Raw genomic sequence first — 23913 nt, 5'->3', positions numbered from 1 at the left:
ATTATTGCTTCTTTGTTTTTTTCTTGATCGTCTTTTATTTCTTGTATAGATATAAAATTCACAACTGTTAAAATGTCTTCATTTCCTTCAAAGTGCTCTAAAACTGGATTTCTTGATAAAGTATCTGCTTCAACATTTCCTTCTCCTGGGCTATATATCAATGTGAAATCATATTGCGATAGGTAGTATACAAGATCTCCCAATTCTTCATCGGTTCGTGCTTTCACTCTGAGATTCTCCAATGGTTTGTGGTCTGTGATCACTGTAAACTTCCGTCCTATCAACCAATATTGCCAATACATAATTGTCTCTTTTATAGCCATACATTCCAGATAAATAGCTTTTTTCTTCTTTTGAGCAGGGCTCAGTTTTTTTGAAAAATATGCTACTGGCTGAAGCTCATTATTTTCTTTTGGTTGTTTCAGTACAGCTCCAAATCCCTCTCCACTGGCATCGGTGAAAATGAATACTGGTTTTTCATAATCATAAATTTGTAATACGGGACTAGAACATAAGTATTTCTTCACGTTTTGGAAAGCTTTATCACATGTCTCTGACCAGATAAAAGGTATGTCCTTCCTCAGTAGATTGTGTAAAGGTTCTAGAACTTTCACTGCATTCTCTATGTATTTATAATAGAAATTTATTTTCCCCAAAAACTGGCGTACATTCTTCTTGGTTTTTGGTTGTGGGAAATTTTCAATTGCTTTGAGATTGTCAGTGAGTGGACGGACTGAGTTATTTTCAATTATGTGTCCCAAATATTTAATTGAACTCCTTGCAAAGTTACATTTTTCCAATTTCAGCTTGAACCCTTCTTTATAAACCGCATCAAGTACGAGGTTTATATGTTTCAAGTGTTCCTCAAATGTCTTTGAAAATATTAAAATATCATCAATGTAGCAAGTACAAAAATCAGTCAACTTATTTTTTTGTAAAGTGTTACCCAATATTCTTTGAAAAATTGCAGGCGCGGTCTTCAAACCAAATGGTATCCGTAACCATTGATAATGGCCTTCGTGGGTCACAAATGCAGTTTTCATTCTGTCTTCTTTTTTTATTGGTATTGTCCAGAATGCTGAATTAACATCAAGTACTGTGTACCATTTACAATTACCAGCCTTCACTGTTATATCTTCTATTCTTGGGAATGGTTGTGGCTCTGGTATTACAATTTTGTTCAGTTCCCGGAAGTCAATACATAGCCGTGATTTTTTTTTTCTTCTCGTTTGAAGGCAAGTGTAACAGGAGATGCAAATGGTGAAGTTGAATATTCAATCAATCCTGCCTCTAAAAGTTTTGAAATTTGTTGTTCTATTTCTTTTTTATCTGGGATACACGTTCTGTATGGCTTCTTAATAATATATCTATCTTCTGAAAGTTTGATTTCTGCCTCTGCATGTTTTACCTCACCTACATCATATTTGTGTTTTGCAAATAGTGATTCATAACCTTCAATCAGCCTTGTTATTGTTTGTCTCTTTTCAGTATCAAGATAATTCAGATTGCTTTCCATATTTACAGAGAAGACAGATGACTCATAATTCAATCTTTCAACATCTGTTTTGTCATCAACCTTCTGTAAAATTTCTAAATTTTCATTCTGTATCAATTTGAACTTTTTTATTGCATCCAATCCAAGAAGTAAGTCATAAGAGAAATTATTGTTCTTCACAACATATACATCTAATATTTCTTCAATTTTATTGATTTTCATTGGAATTTTGGCCCGGCGATTTGTAAAATTCACACCACTAATAGTTCGAAAAAGGTTATGGTCGTTCATAAGTTTTGTCTTCAGCTCATCAACAATTTTCTGATTTATTAGAGTGATATTTGAGCCACTGTCATAAACCCCTTTTACAATCTTCTTTTTATCAACTAGTACATTAACTGTAATCAATGGAATGAACTTACACGCCGGCTTATTCAGTTTTTTGAGTTATCAACATCGAGTGTATTTTCCTCACAGGTTGTGAAGTTCACTGTTTTATTTTTATTCCTACAGATTTTATTCCTACAATGATTTAGGTGAATAACATAATGACGTTTGGCGGCAACATATTTGAAACTACGGTCAGACTACTGTATATGTGTATATATATGTAAGAAGCTGGTTGCTCTACATTCACGCTTCTTCTTTCTAATCATATGAACCATATGACTTGTTAATAATTTACTAATGTTGTTTATCAAACTAATAGCAGAGCTGATGAGAGAATGATTGAATGTTCATATTTGTACAGTTAAAGATTTATTGAGGTTTATATTATAATTGACATTAAAATCGATTTTCTAAAGTAAATGAAAATCTTTCGTCAATTATTCATTTCAAGTAATATGTGCGAAGTAAGATCATTATAAATCGATTTTTTTGTTCAACATGCCGAAAAAAGGTAAGAGTGAATTTTCAATTGATATTGATAGGAAATTTGTTTTGGAAAAATTCTCGGGGAAAATTGGACAAAATGCAAAATTCTGGCTGGAAGATTTTGAGAAAGAATGTATCCGTTACAATATCCACAACGATGAAGAAAAAATAACATGTTTAAGACTATTTTTAGAAGGGAGTTCTGAAGATTGGTATACTTCCAACAAATATAAATTAGGATTGAAAAATTGGAATTTGTGGTCAAAAACATTTCTCCAAACTTTTTCTAATAAAGGCTGGTCAAATGTGAGATATGCATATTCATTCAAATACATTGAAAATTTTGGATCTATGCTTGATTATGCTTTGAAGAAGGAACGATTATTGCTTGAATGTGAGAGAGCTATGACAGATGAATCTAGAATCTCACATATTGTTGTGGGACTACCAGTTCATATTCAGAATAGATTAGATAAGGAAAATATCGAGACCACAGAAGATCTGATGAATGAGATTCAAAAATATGATTCATTCACAAACTCAAACGGACATAGTCATATAAATAGCCAGAAAAAAGATTCAACCAAGATGGAAGAGATAAGAAGAAAGAAGACTCCTTGTTCTGTATGTACAGCCTTGGGAAAACCAAATCGCTTTCATCCTGCAGAGATCTGTAGGAATAAAAATAAAACAGTGAACTTCACAACCTGTGAGGAAAATACACTCGATGTTGATAACTCAAAAAACTGAATAAGCCGGCGTGTAAGTTCATTCCATTGATTACAGTTAATGTACTAGTTGATAAAAAGAAGATTGTAAAAGGGGTTTATGACAGTGGCTCAAATATCACTCTAATAAATCAGAAAATTGTTGATGAGCTGAAGACAAAACTTATGAACGACCATAACCTTTTTCGAACTATTAGTGGTGTGAATTTTACAAATCGCCGGGCCAAAATTCCAATGAAAATCAATAAAATTGAAGAAATATTAGATGTATATGTTGTGAAGAACAATAATTTCTCTTATGACTTACTTCTTGGATTGGATGCAATAAAAAAGTTCAAATTGATACAGAATGAAAATTTAGAAATTTTACAGAAGGTTGATGACAAAACAGATGTTGAAAGATTGAATTATGAGTCATCTGTCTTCTCTGTAAATATGGAAAGCAATCTGAATTATCTTGATACTGAAAAGAGACAAACAATAACAAGGCTGATTGAAGGTTATGAATCACTATTTGCAAAACACAAATATGATGTAGGTGAGGTAAAACATGCAGAGGCAGAAATCAAACTTTCAGAAGATAGATATATTATTAAGAAGCCATACAGAACGTGTATCCCAGATAAAAAAGAAATAGAACAACAAATTTCAAAACTTTTAGAGGCAGGATTGATTGAATATTCAACTTCACCATTTGCATCTCCTGTTACACTTGCCTTCAAACGAGAAGAAAAAAAAAATCACGGCTATGTATTGACTTCCGGGAACTGAACAAAATTGTAATACCAGAGCCACAACCATTCCCAAGAATAGAAGATATAACAGTGAAGGCTGGTAATTGTAAATGGTACACAGTACTTGATGTTAATTCAGCATTCTGGACAATACCAATAAAAAAAGAAGACAGAATGAAAACTGCATTTGTGACCCACGAAGGCCATTATCAATGGTTACGGATACCATTTGGTTTGAAGACCGCGCCTGCAATTTTTCAAAGAATATTGGGTAACACTTTACAAAAAAATAAGTTGACTGATTTTTGTACTTGCTACATTGATGATATTTTAATATTTTCAAAGACATTTGAGGAACACTTGAAACATATAAACCTCGTACTTGATGCGGTTTATAAAGAAGGGTTCAAGCTGAAATTGGAAAAATGTAACTTTGCAAGGAGTTCAATTAAATATTTGGGACACATAATTGAAAATAACTCAGTCCGTCCACTCACTGACAATCTCAAAGCAATTGAAAATTTCCCACAACCAAAAACCAAGAAGAATGTACGCCAGTTTTTGGGGAAAATAAATTTCTATTATAAATACATAGAGAATGCAGTGAAAGTTCTAGAACCTTTACACAATCTACTGAGGAAGGACATACCTTTTATCTGGTCAGAGACATGTGATAAAGCTTTCCAAAACGTGAAGAAATACTTATGTTCTAGTCCCGTATTACAAATTTATGATTATGAAAAACCAGTATTCATTTTCACCGATGCCAGTGGAGAGGGATTTGGAGCTGTACTGAAACAACCAAAAGAAAATAATGAGCTTCAGCCAGTAGCATATTTTTCAAAAAAACTGAGCCCTGCTCAAAAGAAGAAAAAAGCTATTTATCTGGAATGTATGGCTATAAAAGAGACAATTATGTATTGGCAATATTGGTTGATAGGACGGAAGTTTACAGTGATCACAGACCACAAACCATTGGAGAATCTCAGAGTGAAAGCACGAACCGATGAAGAATTGGGAGATCTTGTATACTACCTATCGCAATATGATTTCACATTGATATATAGCCCAGGAGAAGGAAATGTTGAAGCAGATACTTTATCAAGAAATCCAGTTTTAGAGCACTTTGAAGGAAATGAAGACATTTTAACAGTTGTGAATTTTATATCTATACAAGAAATAAAAGACGATCAAGAAAAAAACAAAGAAGCAATAATGAATAATAGGAATGTTGAATATAAAGAGGAAATATTCTACAAATGTATGAAAGGAAACAAAAGAATCTTCCTTTCTCAAGAAAAGGGTAAAGAATTGATTGAGAAAATTCATTTTCAACTAGGACATATCGGAACTCACCACACACTATTACACATACGTCCACATTACTACTTTTCCAACATGGATGAAATGGTGATTCGTGATTCGTGTCATATATGTAAGAAGAATAAAACAAGAAGAGGTCGCTCAATAGGATTACTTTCACAATTGGGTCCAGCTAGTGAACCGTATGAGATCATGTCGATAGATACTGTTGGAGGGTTTGGTGGAAACAACTCAACAAAACGATACCTACACATATTGGTCGATCACTTCTCTAGATATGCATTCACTTCAAGCTCTAGCGGTCAAACTACTAAAGAATACATTCGTTTGCTAGATCCTATCTTACAAAACCATTCTGTCAAGATCCTATTAGCTGATCAATATGCGTCTATCAAATCAAAAAAGTTTAGAGATTACCTACTCGAAAAAGGTGTTACAATGGTGTTCACATCGGTAGATTGCCCACAATCAAATGGTCTTAATGAGCGGCTAAACCAGACATTTGTGAATCGTATTAGATGCAAAGTGAATAGTCCAGAAGGAAGAACGCAGACGTGGTCGAAAATAGCGGAAAGTTGCACATCAGAATACAACAAGACAATCCATAGCACTACTAAATTTACACCAAGATATCTGCTATTGGGAGAGGATTTGGAAATAATACCATCACAACTGAGGAAAAAACTAAACTTACAAATAGACAGAGAAGAAGCAATAAAAAATTCCAATTTAAACCACAAACGGAACAAACTGAGATGTGATAAGAACAGAAGAATATATGGTTTCAAGGAAAAAGAACTAGTGTATATAGAAAAAGGGAACAAGTTGAATAGAAATAAATTAGATGAAGTTAGAAGTGAACCGTTCCCCATTATAAGAAGAATATCAAACTCAATGTATGAAGTGGCCTGCGGAATCAATGGGAGTGAACCAATCATCTGTCACTCAAGCAAATTGACACCTTCGAGGAAGTTTCTCGTTCAAGGGGGGGAGATGTAAGAAGCTGGTTGCTCTACATTCACGCTTCTTCTTTCTAATCATATGAACCATATGACTTGTTAATAATTTACTAATGTTGTTTATCAAACTAATAGCAGAGCTGATGAGAGAATGATTGAATGTTCATATTTGTACAGTTAAAGATTTATTGAGGTTTATATTATAATTGACATTAAAATCGATTTTCTAAAGTAAATGAAAATCTTTCGTCAATTATTCATTTCAAGTAATATGTGCGAAGTAAGATCATTATATATAATTATTGTTTTCAGAGTAATTTTTTCTTTGTGTAAATTGTGAAATTCGATGATTTTTTTTAAAAGTTGTGAAATCTCATTAATTGTGTAATTAAGGCTCTTTATGGATCTCTGTGAGCCTTTGTATGTAAAGAAAATGAATAAATAAATAAATAAAACAGCTGTTCTACAGATGAAATATGTCGACTAGCCTATGTGTTCTTTTCATAAACTGCTCTACCTGCCTCATGCACGAGAAGGAGGTTACAAAGTCCATTTCTCAAGGATGGGGTGGACCCCCCCATTAGTTTCTCAGGAAAAAGACTCATGCCAATTGATAGAGCTGGTAAATAACTACTATACAGAGTATGAATTTGGAAAAAAACGGTCAGGTCATTTTTGAGAAAATCGTGAAAAACATGCTTTTTTAGTAATTAATTATTCGCCATTTTTTCCGCCATCTTGAATTGAATTTTATTAAATTTTTTATTACGGGATCCTCATGGTATAGGGACCTTATTCATTTTCCTTTGTTTGAATAATGAAATTTGAGGATTTTCTAAAAGTTGTCAAAACAGCTGTTCTACAAATAAAATATCGACGTGTGTTCTTTTGAATAAACTGCTCTACCCACCTACCTCAAGTACGAGAAGGAGGTTACAAAGTAAATTTCTCAAGGATGGGGTGGACCCCCTGTTAGTTTCTCAGGGAGGAGACTCATGCTAGTTAATAGAGCTGATATACAGGGTATGAATCTGAAAAAAATCGGTCAAGTCAGTTTTGAGAAAATCGTGAAAAAAATGGTTTTGTAGTAATCATCCGCCATTTTTCTCAAGAATATTACGGAGCTCCTGCAATTTTCCTAGAAATGAGACTTATGTCAGTTGATAGGGCTTATAAATAGCTATCCATGGTATAAATTTGAAGAAAATTGTTAGAGCTGTTTTCGAGAAAACCGTGAAAACCCTCGTTTTTTAGTGATTATCCGGCATTTTTCTCAAAAATATTACGAAACTCCTGCAATTTTCCCAGAAATGAGACTCATGTCAGTTGATAGGGATTATAAATAGCTATCTAGGGTATTAATTTGAAGAAAATCGTTAAAGCCGTTTTCGAGAAATAAAATGCAATCAACAAATTTATGACCCTTTTTTGAACAACGCAGACAGCTCACACCTCTCTCAGCTTTATTGAGATCAGTTGACAATTCATGGCTGGGTAAGAAGATAATGAGGTCGTTCAATTCGACCTTGAGCCTGAACCTGTTTTGAGCGTGTACCGACAATTACAAAAAACTCGTGTATTGAAATAGAGATTCCAACATCTAAATACAAATAATAAATGGAAAAAGCAAGTTTCAAATTCAATAAATTCACTGATTCAATGATAATTAGGCTCGTTAGGACCAAAAATGTTTTGTAGAGTGAGAGGACTGTATCTAAATTATTATTGTATTTAATGAAAATACTTGCCAAGCTGGAATTAAAAGAAATATTTACTGTGAGCAAAGCTATGGAAATTCTCAAATTAGTATAGATAATAGACTCACCAGTCGTAATTTTTATATGTGCCAAATTATCAATTATAAGGTATTGGAATCGAAATACAGGATGGAATATAGAAATGAGAAGGATAAATACCTTTGGGAAAGGAAATACCTTTCTGATACTCTGATACTGTGGCCTGGCGATGATTACAAGCTGCTTGGCAATATTAATTTCACTGCTCCTTGCTTCTCCCAAATATTCACGACATTCATTAAACAATTATTGACATATAATGTCCGGCCAGACAAATAGCAAATAAAGTGAGCCGGTACGGTCTGGCTTTGTACACTCTTGACTCAGTCTGTTTTTTTTTCCTGACTGACAAGAAAGCCTGGGCTGACGACAGTTTTCGACAATCCACCGCCAGGAGGCAGCACCGCACGGAACAGCTACATCAACGCGCTCAATTCAAGAATGGCCACAACATATAGAAAACATGAAATTAGGGTACCTTAATTTTTTTTGGAAAGCAATACTTTCCTTACCTATGATAATAGGGCAAGGAAAGTAAAAATGCAACTTTTAAACTGTACATGCGTGACCTCAAGGAGTAGAGATGAGGACTTCTAATATGTTCACCTTCTAACTAGTTCAAACAAAGTTGCGAAGTCAAATATTGTGTTCCAAACATTCCCTCCCAATTTCCCTGACAATTGATCTATTGTTGTTAAACTGAAGATTTAAAACTCAACACTATAACGGCTGCAGCAATCGTTGGGAGATGCGTAAAATAATGAGACCATAGATGAAATTGAAGAGAATATAATGCTCTATGAGCCCATGATTAGCACGGATTTTTTCAATGAATCGTTAAAAAGTTATAAGGCCAAAAATATGAAAAAATCGGAGCCAGAAGGGGTTTTCTTCAAAATGTGATACCTTAGAGAGCTCATAACTAGAAACTATCAGAGATATGGAAAAATGTTGGAAATGAAACTTGTACAATAATTTTTGAGTTTTAATATTATGATTGTGTTCAACAAAAATTTCCGAAAGGCGCATATTGTTCGAGATATATGCAAAAAACATAATAAAACAAAATAAGTCTTATAGCACCCTTTATTCTTTAAAAAACATTAAAATAGATGAACAACTAGTTTCGGTTTACACCATCTTCAGGTTCTAAAATAAAATAAAATCAGAATAAATTTTATTTTAGAACCTGAAGATGGTGTAAACCGAAACTAGTTGTTCAACTATTTTAATGTTTTTTAAAGAATAAAGGGTGCTATAAGATTTATTTTGTTTTATTAATTTAAAAGCAGCCCATGCCAATAAGTGTTTTGCAAAAAACATAATATGGCACTTTCAAACCACCTTAGTACAGGGGGTAGGAGTGAGGACTTTTGATATGTTCACCCCCTTACTACCCTTAAAAGAGCTACGGGGTCAAAAATTGTGTTCCAAAATTTCCTTTTGGAGAGCAAAAACAGGCTCAAAGAATGATGATTTATTGATTATATCAATGTAAAATGTGGCTGAGCTTGATCAATATAGAATAGAATGATGATTTATTGATTATATTTATGTAAAATATGAGTGGGATTGATCAATTTCAATTATTTTTAGAACAATTTTATAAATTCCCTTAAGTTCCCATAAATTTCCTTAAATTCCCAAAATTTCTTTGCCTCGGAAATATTCCCGGAAATATTGCCAAATCATAAGTTCCTTCCCACTGGGAATATTCCCGATCCACATCACTAACCAGATGAAAAATGAATGTAATGCTATCTATCTAGATGGTTTCAAGGTCCATTGCACTTCTTACCAGTATCGGCTTCCTACCTTCTTCCTTCCTCACGGAAATTTTTCCGTCTCTAACCCAAACGAACTGATAGCCTTTCTGAATCGCTAGTTATCGCGTTTCCCTGAACAATTCCATTGTAGAGGGGGCCAGATGCTGATAAGCACACACTCGACCATCAGCCAAAGATCGATTCACCATCTTAGTTGAAATACCTGGACCTCCAACATCGCGGCTCGCAGCCTGTTTGAAGTGGTTCAACCAGTCTTCTTTATCTTGTCTGCGGACGAATTTGGAAACAATGGGCTTGATCTGATCCTTTCCCCTTGATGGTAATCTGTGCGCGGCACTGAGACCCTTCGAATCAATTGGATTCTTGATAGCAGATGATTGATATTTTATTAAAAACTTCAAACATCGATCCATTATTTGTTTCTGGAACGCCGGTAACAATTACATTCTCTCTACGAGTATAGCCTTGCATATCGGACAGTTCACTTTTCAACTTAAAATTTTAATTTTTCAACGAGTCAACGTCTTTCTTCAAAGATTTAATTTCCTCCTTGCAACTGACAAGTTCGTTTTTAAACAAATCGAACTCATCAGACATGAATTCTATAGAGACTTTCATGGAATAAAAATCCTCTTTGAAAGTAGGAGACAGTTCAGCACATATAATTTCTCTCACGACATTAGAAATAGCCTGTAAATCCAATTGAGAAAGCGATTGTCTGTTATCAGCAGCCGTTGCCCTTGAGCCATCCTCGCCGGCAGTAGACAATGACTGCACTGTTCACGCAGTAGACGATGACTGTACTGCCGCTGACGCAGCGATAGCCGACGATGCGCCCGACCCTGTTTTACAAGTTATGCACTTCCACTTGGCCTTATTTTCAATGGACATTTTTCGAAAATTAGACTCTTTCATTAATTGACACAAAAAATGGCATTTTGTGTTACACGAGTTACATGTTAAAAAGTCCTGTTTAGGAGCAACCGTATCACAATTCAAACACAACATAGTTAACCGGTGAACTAAAATATATCGTAACAACAAAGGGAGCACACAATCGATGCTTACTCCACGACGTCTCGAGGCGAACTGAATAACAGACAACAATAAAATATTATCTAATATGATTATTATAAATAATTGTATAATTCTTATCGTAGTTAATAAGATAAAAATTAGGTAACATAAGAACATTACAATTATTACTCATGATTAAATTTCATAATGAAATAAAAACAAAAGATACATATTTTCCCCTGATAGAACTTATTGAATAGATAAATCTCATAGAACAATTTATTCTACAGTAATTCTAATAAAAATTAATTTATTTAATTGACTAATTTTCAATTCCACTGAAATTTATCCACGTGGATATATTGTTATGAGAAAAATAACACATGTTAACGAAATGTTGGACCTATATTAGCATATAAATACCATATATCGGCAGAATTCCCCAAGCAGTCGAGTTGTTCTGCTTCAATTACAGAGAGTACAAAATAGTGAAAATGATGAAGGAGGAAATTACCTATGATTATATTGTGAGACACACTATTTCAAAAGATCGGGATATTTCGTGTATTTTTTTTCATACGATTAATTTTCGTACGAAAACGCATGCAGTGTGGTTGACTCATCTGACCTCAAAAAAATTTGGCCAAAAATCTCTTTTATCAAAAAGGTATCATAAAACAAACAAAAAGCATAATTGTCGAGAAGGTGGAAAGACAGATAACCACGAAAACTGTGTCCAATACAAATTTCACAGTTTGTGATGCACAGGTTAGTAAGAATGATGGTAACAATTACACTTGGGAAAAATGGAGTTAAAGAAGCATACAAATAAGAATACATGTTAATTATGAAAGGAAGAGCCAAGTTGTTTATTGTTTCAGAGTAGCTTCACAAGGTATATTATTGTAAACGATTTCACATTATTATGGCATACAACTAGTAAGAACGATGGAAGGCAATAAATAATATCAAAAACAGATATTTTAAAAGATACTGGTGGATTCACGGAGGATCGGCAGCCTTGATTGTGGGCTGATTAGTTTGCGCTTTCCTCCCCTTCCCCCTCTCCCTAAGAGGCAAGATAACCTCTCTCCCTCACCCCTCCTTCATCCTTCCTGTTTATCTTTCCACCCAGCACTTCAAGAATAGTGCTCGAGAAGTCAGCATCGTTTTTCGTTTTCGTTCTGTGGCGTTCGATCTTCATGCTGGACCAAGAATAGTGCGTGCTCTTATTCAGCGTTATTTTTGGATTGTTGGAGCACACAGTGTTATCAGAAATGTGATTTTCAATTGTACTCGTTGCCGTTTATTCAATGCAACTCCTGTTGCTCCCGTCATGGGTGATCTTCCCAGCTCTCGTGTTGTTCCCAGTGCTCCCTTTCTTAAGGCTGCGGTCGATCTAGCTGGTCCTTTCAATGTCAAAGAGAGTATTCGGCCCAAAGCTCGTACGTACAAGGCATACTTTGCACTGTTTGTCTGTCTGGCAACAAAAGCTTGTCACATTGAGGTGCTTACAAGTCTTTCATCCGAAGAGTTCATTAACACTCTCCATCGTTTTGTTTCTAGGCGTGGATTGCCTAAAGAAATATTCTGTGATCAAGGGACGAATTTCAAAGGTGCTGCGCGACAATTGAAGGAAATTATTGAATTTCTCAGATCATCAGAAAATCAATCCAACGTCTGTGATGCGATGTCATCTAAAAGCATCCAATTTCGTTTTAATATTCCACATGCTCCTTTCATGAATGGAATCTGTGAGTCTAATATTAAAAATGTGAAATTCCATTTGTTTCGTGAAGTGGGAAATTCGGTCCTAACTATTGTTGAGCTTTCCACTCTGTTGGTGAAAATTGAGGCGATACTCAATTCGAGACCGTTGTATGCGCTCTCTTCATCTCCTGATGACTACGAGGCGCTGACTCCCGGACATTTCCTTGTTCATCGCCCTCTGTTGGCGGTTCCTGAAATTGACGTGAGTGATGTCAACGAGCACAGACTGTCTCGTTGGGAAAAGGTTAATCGCTTCACTCAGAGATTGTGGAAGAGGTGGGAGAGTGAATACCTCCACACTCTTCAACAGGAGAATAAGTGGTTTGAGAGTGACACAAACCTTCAGGTAGGGCAGTTAGTATGGATTAAAGAGGACAATTCATCACCCTTATCATACCCGTTAGGTAGAGTCACCCAAATCATAAGTGATGCTAAGGGTGTTGTGCGCTCAGCTCACGTGAAAACTAACTCTGGTGAGTATGTTAGGCCAGTTAGGAAACTTGCCCCCATACTTCCCTATTAGTTTAACCCTCACCCCAAGTTTTCCGTTTCCTATTCCTTTTCCCTTCGTTTTTCCTTTCCTACCGTTCAGTGCATGTTGTTTTGTTTTTCTTTTACTTTTAAATTTTTACACTTCAAGAATAGTGCTCGAGAAGTCAGCATCGTTTTTCGTTTTCGTTCCGTGGCGTTCGAGCTTGAACGCAATTAATTACCTCGTTTCGTTTCGTGATATATGTGCAATATCATATAGGCCTACGCATAAAGACAGGATATCGTCAGCAGTAACTTCTACACACGAGATACAGTCCACTTCCTCGCCAGTTCCAAGGTTAGTGCAAATTAAAGACTTACTTTTGGGGTTGACGACGTTTTCGTGAAAATTAAATCTTAACTGTACCCCAATCCATAGGTTTGGAGACAGGACGGGATTACCAGATACTCTAAATTTAGACAGACAGACAAAAGTTTCTTTGTTTCAAAAAAAATCATTTAACAAAATAAAACATTCTGTGCTCATTCATTGTAATACAAAAAAAAACTTAATAACCATTGTGCTACAACATCATCCTAGAACCTAAATTACCGTATATAAGTAAAAATAAATTTCAAGTGTCTAAAATAAAATGAAAGTATTGATTTAAATTTCAAATTTAAGTTTATAAATCTTAATGTGGCTTAGGTTTTAAATTGTGGCTAAGGTGTGGCATTTTAGAATAAAATGTGATAATTATGTTATTATTTGCAAAGGTATATTATTCCAATGTACATTGGAATATATTAGTACATTCTTGGTTATTTTGCAGTATTGTAAAGCACAAAATAGTGAAAATGATGAAGGAGAAAATTATAAATTGAAAAATCACAGAGAAAAATCAGATACTGACAAAAGACAGTAATAATTTATGTTTTTCAGATTCAACTTTCCAAGGTATATTCATAGGGGATATACAGTACTATAGCACACAGAATGATTAAGGTGTTAACTAAAATATCCCAGGAATGTTAGAATTCCCAGGAAAAAGAGAAATAGAACGAGAGAAAAAATAGTATCATGTTGAGAGTTCAACTTACCGAGGGATATTATTTTTAGGGTCATCACTGTCATTGGCCAAGCCACCAAATAGGTAAACTTTGTTTCCAATCAGAGTAAAACTGTGGCCAAGCCTAGGACAAGGGGGAGGTCCGTGACGCGGGGGTCTGGGCCTCAACCTTTTCCATTCCCATCGACTAGCCTGTAAAAAACAATCGATTAGTTTGGAACTGAACCAATAGAACTCATACAACTAATAAATATTCCTTCTATCAAAAATTATTTATCATGCTAAGGGCAGCGTTTATTAACGATTCTAAAAGCGTTTTAGCAGATCACTCTTTGGCGAACCATTCTAGTAGCTAATTCAACAATACTAATTAGTTATTGTTATGGATTGCTAGCTTTCAAAGCTTCTTAGCTGATACGATTTTTAAAATTGTTCCCAAATGTTGATCTACTAAATGAATAAATATATTCATTTGCAATCGAGGCCATGCCCCATACAAATACAGGAGTCACAATCATTATGACATTAACAAACAAAATATAAAAACATTAATTTTAAGTAATTACAAAGCATATGACAAATAATTGAATAAAACGTCATGATTGAATTAATGTGAATATTAAATAGGCTCACTGCCGGCTCATCCTGTTATGTTGAGTATTTCTGATCTTATTTTGGGTGTTTCTACGGTGAAATAGCACACAGGATTTCATTTGTACTCAAGGACAGTAGCACCATTACATCATCTGCGCCATTTAAAATATTCTGAGTATAAATTTGGCAATGAATTGCCTCTTGATGTGGCAATACATTGGACAGACTAATAACAAAATATCTACCGTCTAATGTCGCTAGCCTATCTTAGGGATAGACATAGAATCTTCGAGAAGGCCAATCTAAATCTGAATTGCTCACACAAATTCCATGAAATTTGGATTCAACTGCGTGTATCTGGGAGAGACCTGAGAATCGATGGCTCCACCTACATCTAAGTTATAAAGAACACCACTATATGTATCTATAAGCTCCTTATAGCGCTGTTTCAAAGTATTTACATCAATATCATAATTCTTTTACAGATTTTCTGCTGTAGCATTGAAAAACTGACTTTGGAGTGAATGCATCCTCAATTCCTCCCCGTTCTCATTCTGCTACCATAATATTGCAGCACTTCTTTGGGTATATACTATTAGCCATTTCTAGCATTCGAATCAACCAATTTACAGCTTTACAGAATACAATGAGAGCCTATCTGAACATTTCTGTCTCCATACGTAATGCCGCTATTTAAGAAATGTAAACAGTAGGATTCCAAGTACGAAAGTTTTCTACGCATGTCTGAAAGGCTGTCAGCCATAGTTACAAAGTCGTCCGCATATTGAAGCATGAATACTTCAAACTGACCATTCATATTTACACCTTGTAGACCCTGACTCCTGAAATAATCTTCTATATTGCTTGTATAGAGAGAAAAGAGCAGCGGACTGATAGAATCGCCCTGCAAAACACCCCTCTCCACAGAGATGATACTATCACCTACTTTTTTAATGCGTGGCTATACAAATGATCGAGCAATAATAATGATCGAGCTGATAATTTTACTGTTCACTCCCATGCTTCCGAGTTTGTACCACACTTCGGAGTGGGGAACATTATCGAACGCAGCCTGGAAGTCAATAAATAGTGCTAATATATTCCTATGGCGTATTTCAACATAATATGTTATAACAGACTGCAAAAAAAAAATGTTGTCTACACAGCCCCTATCCTTTCTGGAACCGCATTGGCCTTCTGGGAACACGTTACACATTTCTGCCCACTTCGTGAGTCCAATACTTTTGTAGATATTTTAACCATATTTATCTCTTTCCTGTATAGGGCTACTTGTAATATAAATATAAAGAAAATAATTAAAAATCTCAGTACCCTTTTTTTTAAATATTTTTAAAAAAAGGGTACTGAGATTTTTAATTATTTTCTTTATATTTATTTTAACCATAGTTTTCAAGAGAGCTATAATTCTGTATTTTTTTGGATCCTTACAATAGCATTTCTTCAGCAAAAAATGAATGAATGCTGATCTATTATAATGAATAAAAATCCACAAAAGAATTTAAAGAATACAAACTGAATTTAAAAATTTCTTTTAATCCAACCACAAAAAGTTCCCAAATCCCACAAAATCCAAAGCTCTGTACCACCTACTTTCCTGGAATTGAAAACCTCAAACCTGTCCTTAAAGATCTGTTCCATGTCGTCTCCTCCAATCCCTCTACCAAACACCTTTTCCAGCAACCACCCACCCTCATTTACAAGCAGCCTCCCAACCTCAAAAGAATTTTTAATAAAAATCAATCACTCACCTCTGATGAAATCCCAACTCCACCTGGTACCCTACCCTGCAAACGCCCCCGCTGTAAAACCTGCCCTATCACTGATCCTTCCATTTCCTTTACCAGTCCTATCACCAACTACACCCATCGAATCCATCAATCCAGTAATTGCATCTACCTCCTTTCCAGCAACTTCTGTCCTGCCTTCTACATAGGTGAAACCACCACTGCCCTAAACCTCCGGATCAACAATCACAGGGCTTCCTTTAAAAATAATACTTCCCTACCCATCCCTACTCATGGCTCTGAGCACAACAAGAACTTTGAACAATGCTTCAAAGTCAAAGTCCTTGCCACCCTCCCTCCCACAGCCCCCTCAATAGATGTCAAGACGAAAGAATTGGCTTTTATTTGGGTGCTTGGAGCTACTTCTAGTCCTGGTCTCAACAGACAGCAATAGTACCATAACTATCAACTCTACACCAACCTTTCAATTAAATTGAAATAAATTTCAACATATATAAAACATTTCACAGTTATCAAAAATATATAATAAATTTTCAATAAAAATATAAATAAAAAAAAATTTCATTCCAATTCAATTCTATAATTCCATTTTCTAATTTTATTCTACTTCATTTCGGATTTCTAATTTTAAATCTCCTCTTTTCTATCATTTCATAATCTACACCTTTCCTTATCCATAACCCACCCAAATTTGAAATCTCCCGCTTCTAACCCATAATGGCCCACCAACTAATCCCATAATGCTCCTTCAATCAGTGCGCCTCCGTTCGTCTGTGCTCTATGGTCTACACAACATCTCTACCGCGTCTCTGTGGTCACGACCGTTGGAATATTCAAATCTGCACAACTTCCGGTTTGATTGAAAAAGGGAGCCCAGCTCCCGAAAATTTTCGTTTGTAATGTAAGTTTATATTAGTAATATAAGTTTACGTATATATATATAAATGGAAACACACGACATGGATAGATTAAAAACACTTAAAAACTTACATTTAAACGAGAATTTTCGGGAGCTGGGCCCCCTTTGTTAATCAACCAGGAAGTGAAGTGGTGCAGATTTGAACATTCTAACGGTCGTGACCACAGAGACGCGGTAGAGATGTTGTGTAGACCATAGAGCACAGACGAACGGAGGCGCACTGATTGAAGGAGCATTATGGGATTAGTTGGTGGGCCATTATGGGTTAGAAGCGGGAGATTTCAAATTTGGGTGGGTTATGGATAAGGAAAGGTGTAGATTATGAAATGATAGAAAAGAGGAGATTTAAAATTAGAAATCCGAAATGAAGTAGAATAAAATTAGAAAATGGAATTATAGAATTGAATTGGAATTCAATTATGAAATGATAGAAAAGAGGAGATTTAAAATTAGAAATCCGAAATGAAGTAGAATAAAATTAGAAAATGGAATTATAGAATTGAATTGGAATTAAATTTATTTTTATTTTTATTGAAAATTTGATAGCTTTGAAATTTCTTATATATGATGAAATTTATTTCAATTTAATTGGACAGTTGGTGTAGAGTTGATAGTTATGGTACTATTGCTGTCTGATAAGACCAGGACTGGAAGCAGCTCCAAGCACCCAAATAAAAGCCAATTCTTTCGTCTTGACATCTATGGTGGGGGCTGTGGGAGGGAGGGTGGCAAGGACTTTGACTTTGAAGTATTGGTCAAAGTTCTTGTTGTGCTCAGAGCCATGGGTGGGGATGGGTAGGGAAGTATTATTTTTAAAGGAAGCCCTGTGATTGTTGATCCGGAGGTTTAGGGCAGTGGTGGTTTCACCTATGTAGAAGACAGGACAGAAATTGCAGGAAAGTAGGTGGATGCAATTTTTGGAGATGCAATTACTGGATTGATGGATGATGAGTGTAGTTGGTGATAGGACTGGTAAAGGAAATGGAAGGATCAGTGATAGGACAGGTTTTACAGCGGGGGCGTTTGCAGGGTAGGGTACCAGGTGGAGTTGGGATTTCATCAGAGGTGAGTGATTTGCTTTTACTGAAAATTTTATTGAGGTTGGGAGGTTGCTTATAAATAAAGTTGGGTGGTTGCTGGAAGAGGTGTTTGGTAGAGGGATTGGAGGTGACGACATGGAACAGATCTTTAAGGACAGGTTTGAGGTTTTCAATTCCAGGAAAGTAGGTGGTACAGAGCTTTGGATTTTGTGGGATTTGGGAACTTTTTGTGGTTGGATTAAAAGAAATTTTTTAATTCAGTTTGTATTCTTTAAATTCTTTTGTGGATTTTTATTCATTATATTAGATCAGCATTCATTCATTTTTTGCTGAAGAAATGCTATTGTAAGGATCCAAAAAAATACAGAATTATAGCTCTCTTGAAAGCTATGGTTAAAATATTTACAAAAGTATTGGACTCACGAAGTGGGCAGAAATGTGTAACGTGTTCCCAGAAGGCCAATGCGGTTCCAGAAAGGATAGGGGCTGTGTAGACAACATTTTTGTTTTGCATTCTGTTATAACATATTATGTTGAAATACGCCATAGGAATATATTAGCACTATTTATTGACTTCCAGGCTGCGTTCGATAATGTTCCCCACTCCGAAGTGTGGTACAAACTCGGAAGCATGGGAGTGAACAGTAAAATTATCAGATTGCTCGATCATTTGTATAGCCACGCATTACTAAAAGTAGGTGATAATATCATCTCTGTGGAGAGGGGTGTTTTGCAGGGCGATTCTATCAGTCATAGATTCTATCATAGTTACATTTCAGGAGAGATAGGTGGAGTTTTTTGAGGTACTGGTCAAGATGGTGGGGATCACTGCAAATTTTTTGGCCTCGGATTGAGAGGGAACGTGGGAGTGATCTTTTGAAGTGGTAGGGATGGCAACTCTCAAAGTGTAGGAACTGTTCTCTCCTTTTTCTCTCCATCCGTCTGCACCGCGTAATCTGTGGTCTCAACCGAGCAGTGAGTGGGTACAGTTTGAAATCAGACGGTCGAGACCACAGAGTATGCATGGAGAGTCAATTGTAGCAGCAGAGATATATATATATATATATATATATATATATATATATATATATATATATATATGTTCACTAATTAATTTACTCATGTACACTTTGACTTGGACTGTATGCAAGTAAAGTATAATCATATAAAAAATATGATAGTACATATACTGAATACTGGAACTTCAATAAAAAAAATTGCCTACGTTTAAATTTACAATTCAAGAAATATAGCATTGAGCCCCATTAGTTCAGCTCTATTCGTGATTGAGATTGAAATAATTCCCTAAAAAGATAAAGTATAGCATTAGTATTGTATAGTAGTAGCAGTATTATAGTTCTATTAGTATAGTACTAGCACACAGTAAGAACAAATTAACAAAAGAGCATTTATCCACACCATGTCACCTTATTGGAATTTCACTTTTTGTCCATATTTTAATGAATGTTGACAATATATAGAGTGACTATGCTTTCATAGCTCAAATATGGCAAGCAATCAACAGAGAATGATAGAGATCAGAGTTTGAAAAACATTCCACATTACATCGATAGTTAGATAGTTATAGTATAGACTAATAAATCTCCATCTTCTCTACATGGTTATGGTTATAATTAGTAGTCCAGCGTCAAAGTGGAGTCGATGTTTTGAATTTCACAATTTGGCGGCATGTACAGCTATGTGTTGAAATTCGGTTCTTAGATGAATGAAATACGGGCAACTAATTTTATAGTCACCCAAAATAGTTTTTTGCAAGAAATGATTGTCTCATTACCTGCAATTCGTAAAGCTCATTGGAATATTTTCCATATTCTACCATTCCTCCAAATACAAGTATTCGTGTGTTGTCGACAACAAATCCATAGGCTGCACACCCAGGGGGAATGTCCCCCTTCATGGTAGGAATAAACCATTGGTTGGTAGCTGCAACAGAGTATAATTATTTTTTTTTAATAATAAATACAAAAGCTTTTTAAATTAGCCGCCATTTCAGATTTAAATAAAAATAAAAATCTGATCTCAGTTATGAAAGCAAATTTTTGAATTAAATTATGAAAAAATATATCTTCTTGATTAATTTGACATAAATTGATTATTTTATCAAGGAAATGATAATATTATTATTAGATCAAATTTAATGGGATGAATTGAGTAATAGCTGTGTACACTCAGTGGCAAAATGGAGAGACTTGGCAACGTTTTTCTCCTATCTTTCTTCACTGCCATTAAAACGTGGACCTCACTATAAACAAATAATGGTAAAAAAGTGAGGTTATGCTATTGAAGCGGTGACTATTCATTACGCATGCGCCATAAAAATTTAATGTCTGTCGCCAGTGTCGTGCTATCTGCAAACCTTAGACCAGTTATAGAATAGACACGCTGGGAAGTCTAGCCTCTGAAGCCAACATCCACTGCCATATCTCCAAATCGTGACGTCATCATAGGATAGAAAACATTCAGATTGTGTCTATTTCAGAAGGATGTAAATTATTATTCATTAGAATGGTAAACTCCAGCTGTGCTCCCGCTGAAATAGACACAATCTGCTATGGAAAACAATGTAAACAAAATCTACAGAAAAGTTTTCTATCTGATGCTGACGTCACGATTTGGAGATATGGCAGTAGATGTTGGCTTGGGCCGTGTCTATTCTATAACTGGTCTAAGCTGCAAACGAACAAGATCAAAAACTAACCTCAAAAATCAAAATCTAATAATTTTGAATGCTAATATCAGCTAAATACTCTTTTCTATTTTATTAACGGATGAAATTCATTCATATATTTAGCTCATACTTTGAATTCTGTAGTTTTTTTTTACCGAAAACTAATTTTGGGAGACAGCTATCAGTAGGTAATCGGCGTTAGTTGGATTTAATTCCCTGTGAATGGCCTGTTACAAATTTTTTACGTCTATTATTTTAATCAGCGTTTTCGCTTGAGATTTTTTTTGTGCGACCAAAATGCATCGATTAGCGCTAATCTCAATAAAAATATAGCATTTTATCTTAGAAAGGAGAAAAACGTTGCTGATCATCTGTCTTGTCAATGCCTTTTATAGACGGTAGCTGATACAGGTTTATTGATGTAATAATAACTGTTCATTCTCGTTTAAAATAACCAATTGAATTTTATTAAGCAATAAATTATATTTTTCAATAATTATATAATGAATTTACATAATTAAGATGAAATATTTTGTTAATTAATTATAATAATAATATAGAGTGATCTGGCTGGCTCAGGTCTGGTGTCAGAGTTTTCAGGTCGCAACTGATCAATTTCAGGGCCTTTGACATGACCTAACGACTGCTTTTTAGGCAGCCGGGACCAACGGTTTAACATGTCCATCCGAAACACGGGAGTGGCTCGAGATAAATATCTTGCCAGGGGCGAGATTTGAACCCGGGGCCTCTGAATCATAAAGCCAGCATCTGATCCACTCGACTATGGCCACTTATTATAATTAATTCTACATTGTTAAAATACGATCTGGCAACAGAGCAAAGCGAGAAAGAGATAGCGCTTTCCGCTTTGTTGAATGATAGCAATATCATTGCTAATTAAACACTGCGATTATAACGAGAACCTCACTATAGATTATTCTATAGAACAGTCTTAGGTTCAATTCACACTTACGCGACTCAGGTCGAGAAGAGACTCGACTCTAGTCGAGAGCATATGTTTTCAAATGGTGACAGTCACGGAGACTATAGTGAGGTCCACGTTATAATGACAGTATTTGATCAACTTTGGTTTTGCTATCCTTGTCTATCATTCGACAAAGCCGGTGGTACTATCATTTTCTAGGTCCACAACGATGACAATTATGTTTTTGACAGTGTAGAAATATAATTAATTAATGCAGAGAATCGGCATCGCTATTCTTCTATCTTCATCCACTGCCATTATAAGGTGGACCACACTACAGAGTCGAGTATCTTCTGGACCTAAGTCGCGTAAGTGTGAGTTGAGCCTTACAGCTGAAATATAATCTCAATTATATAGAATTATTCAATTCTACAAAGTAGAATTATTCAATTCTACAAAGTAGAATTATTCAATTTTATTTATTATAAATAAAAGCACCTGAACATTTGAGTCCACCTCTTGAAAAGTTTCAATTAGGTAAAACTTCGACTGAAATCTTACTGAAGAACTGACGAATAGAAAACTTAAACTGAAAACTTGACGTACTGAAATCTTGAAGAACTAAAAATAGGCCTATAACCATCCTCTGTGAATTAAGAACCAATATACAAAATGTCATGTTAATCACTTCAATTATCTGAATTTAACATTAATAGGCCTGGCTAAAGTCAAGATTCTTCGCCAACATAGCCTGTCATCAAAGTTTTTAAATTGGTTTTAGAATTTTCAAATCGATTCCAACCAAAAATTTGATGACAGGCATGTTGGTAAAGAATTTTGACTTATACAAATAGGCCTCATAGTATCGGTATAAGGCGCAGAAGTTATAGGCCTATTTATAAGGCAACCACGAATTTGAAGCTGGACAAAGAATTAAAATAATTATAAACTATAGAAATGACAAGCAGTGCTATTTACTTTCTGAATCTATTGACATTTCAAGTATTTGTAATTTTTAGTAATGTGCTTATGAATGAAGAAGTATCGATTCGAAGAGTCTTATTAGTATTAATCATTTTATCATGTAACGTGTTTTCGGAAAGAACCGGATAGATTAAGGGAATAAAAAACAAAAGCAAACACCTGAAATTGCATGCAAATGCTGATCACTAATCATTATCCTGATTTTTGATACAATATTCTTCTTAACCTAACATGTTTCTCTATAGGAGGCCGCCATGTTGTCTTCAAGCAACAACCGCGAAATCAACAATGTATAATATTAATGACAACAATTCTATAGACTGTGAATTAGATTCATGTAATCAATATTGATCTTGAGCAGATATTTACATTGTAGAATTTATCTGTTCGCGAAGCTATGAAATGAAAATCGTTAATACTGACAGCCGCCATTGATCATGAATCCAGAAGTGAAGTACCTGTGTTATAAACATGAAGTTCGTCGACGATTCCTTCATTGCCACCTCCAAATACGACCATTAAATCTTTTATTGACACAGCGCGATGACCATGTCTTGGTCGCGGTTGAGGGCCCGACGGATTTGTAATCCGCTTCCACTTTAAAATCGGTACCGCCATAGCAAATCACACTGTAAACATTTCACTTGCTGTTGCTGAACAGTGAACACTGAACTGTGGCGTATCGGCACAGTATACATACAGTACGGAAACTTGGCTAGTACCCTGACGCTAAAATCCGCCATCTTGTTAGAAAGCGCCGCGTTGTAATAGTATTGATGGTAGGTTCGGATCACTTCAATGATCCGGATCAATTGATCTCGTTCACTGCTACGAGCCAATCAGAAGACCAGGATTGGAACTTCCCAAGGTCACGTGACGTGTTTAGTATTGGGGTCATGTAGAAAGCATTGTTTAGATAGGCGATTGATTACAAGTTTCCATTCTGTACCTATTCTGTGGTATCGGCTTA

General features: G+C 35.2%; 1 protein-coding gene across 1 annotated transcript in view; it reads right to left on the bottom strand.

Moving 5' to 3' along the window:
* LOC111045840 (host cell factor 1) overlaps positions 1 to 23624 on the bottom strand; it is a 143696-nt gene extending 120072 nt beyond the window's left edge. Inside the window, exons 1-3 of the mRNA XM_039441522.1 lie at positions 23402 to 23624; positions 20141 to 20289; positions 14058 to 14218 (exon numbers count right to left, since the gene is read on the bottom strand). Of these exons, the coding sequence (XP_039297456.1) occupies positions 14058 to 14218; positions 20141 to 20289; positions 23402 to 23561 (470 nt within the window). The 5' untranslated portion in view covers positions 23562 to 23624. The remainder of the gene's footprint in view (positions 1 to 14057; positions 14219 to 20140; positions 20290 to 23401) is intronic.
* Positions 23625 to 23913: the final 289 nt, after the last annotated feature.

This window comes from Nilaparvata lugens, chromosome X, assembly GCF_014356525.2.
Source record: "Nilaparvata lugens isolate BPH chromosome X, ASM1435652v1, whole genome shotgun sequence".
Classification (NCBI taxonomy): Eukaryota; Metazoa; Arthropoda; class Insecta; order Hemiptera; family Delphacidae; genus Nilaparvata; species Nilaparvata lugens.
Note: the sequence above shows the minus strand (reverse complement) of the source record. Positions and strands in the feature narration are given on the sequence as shown.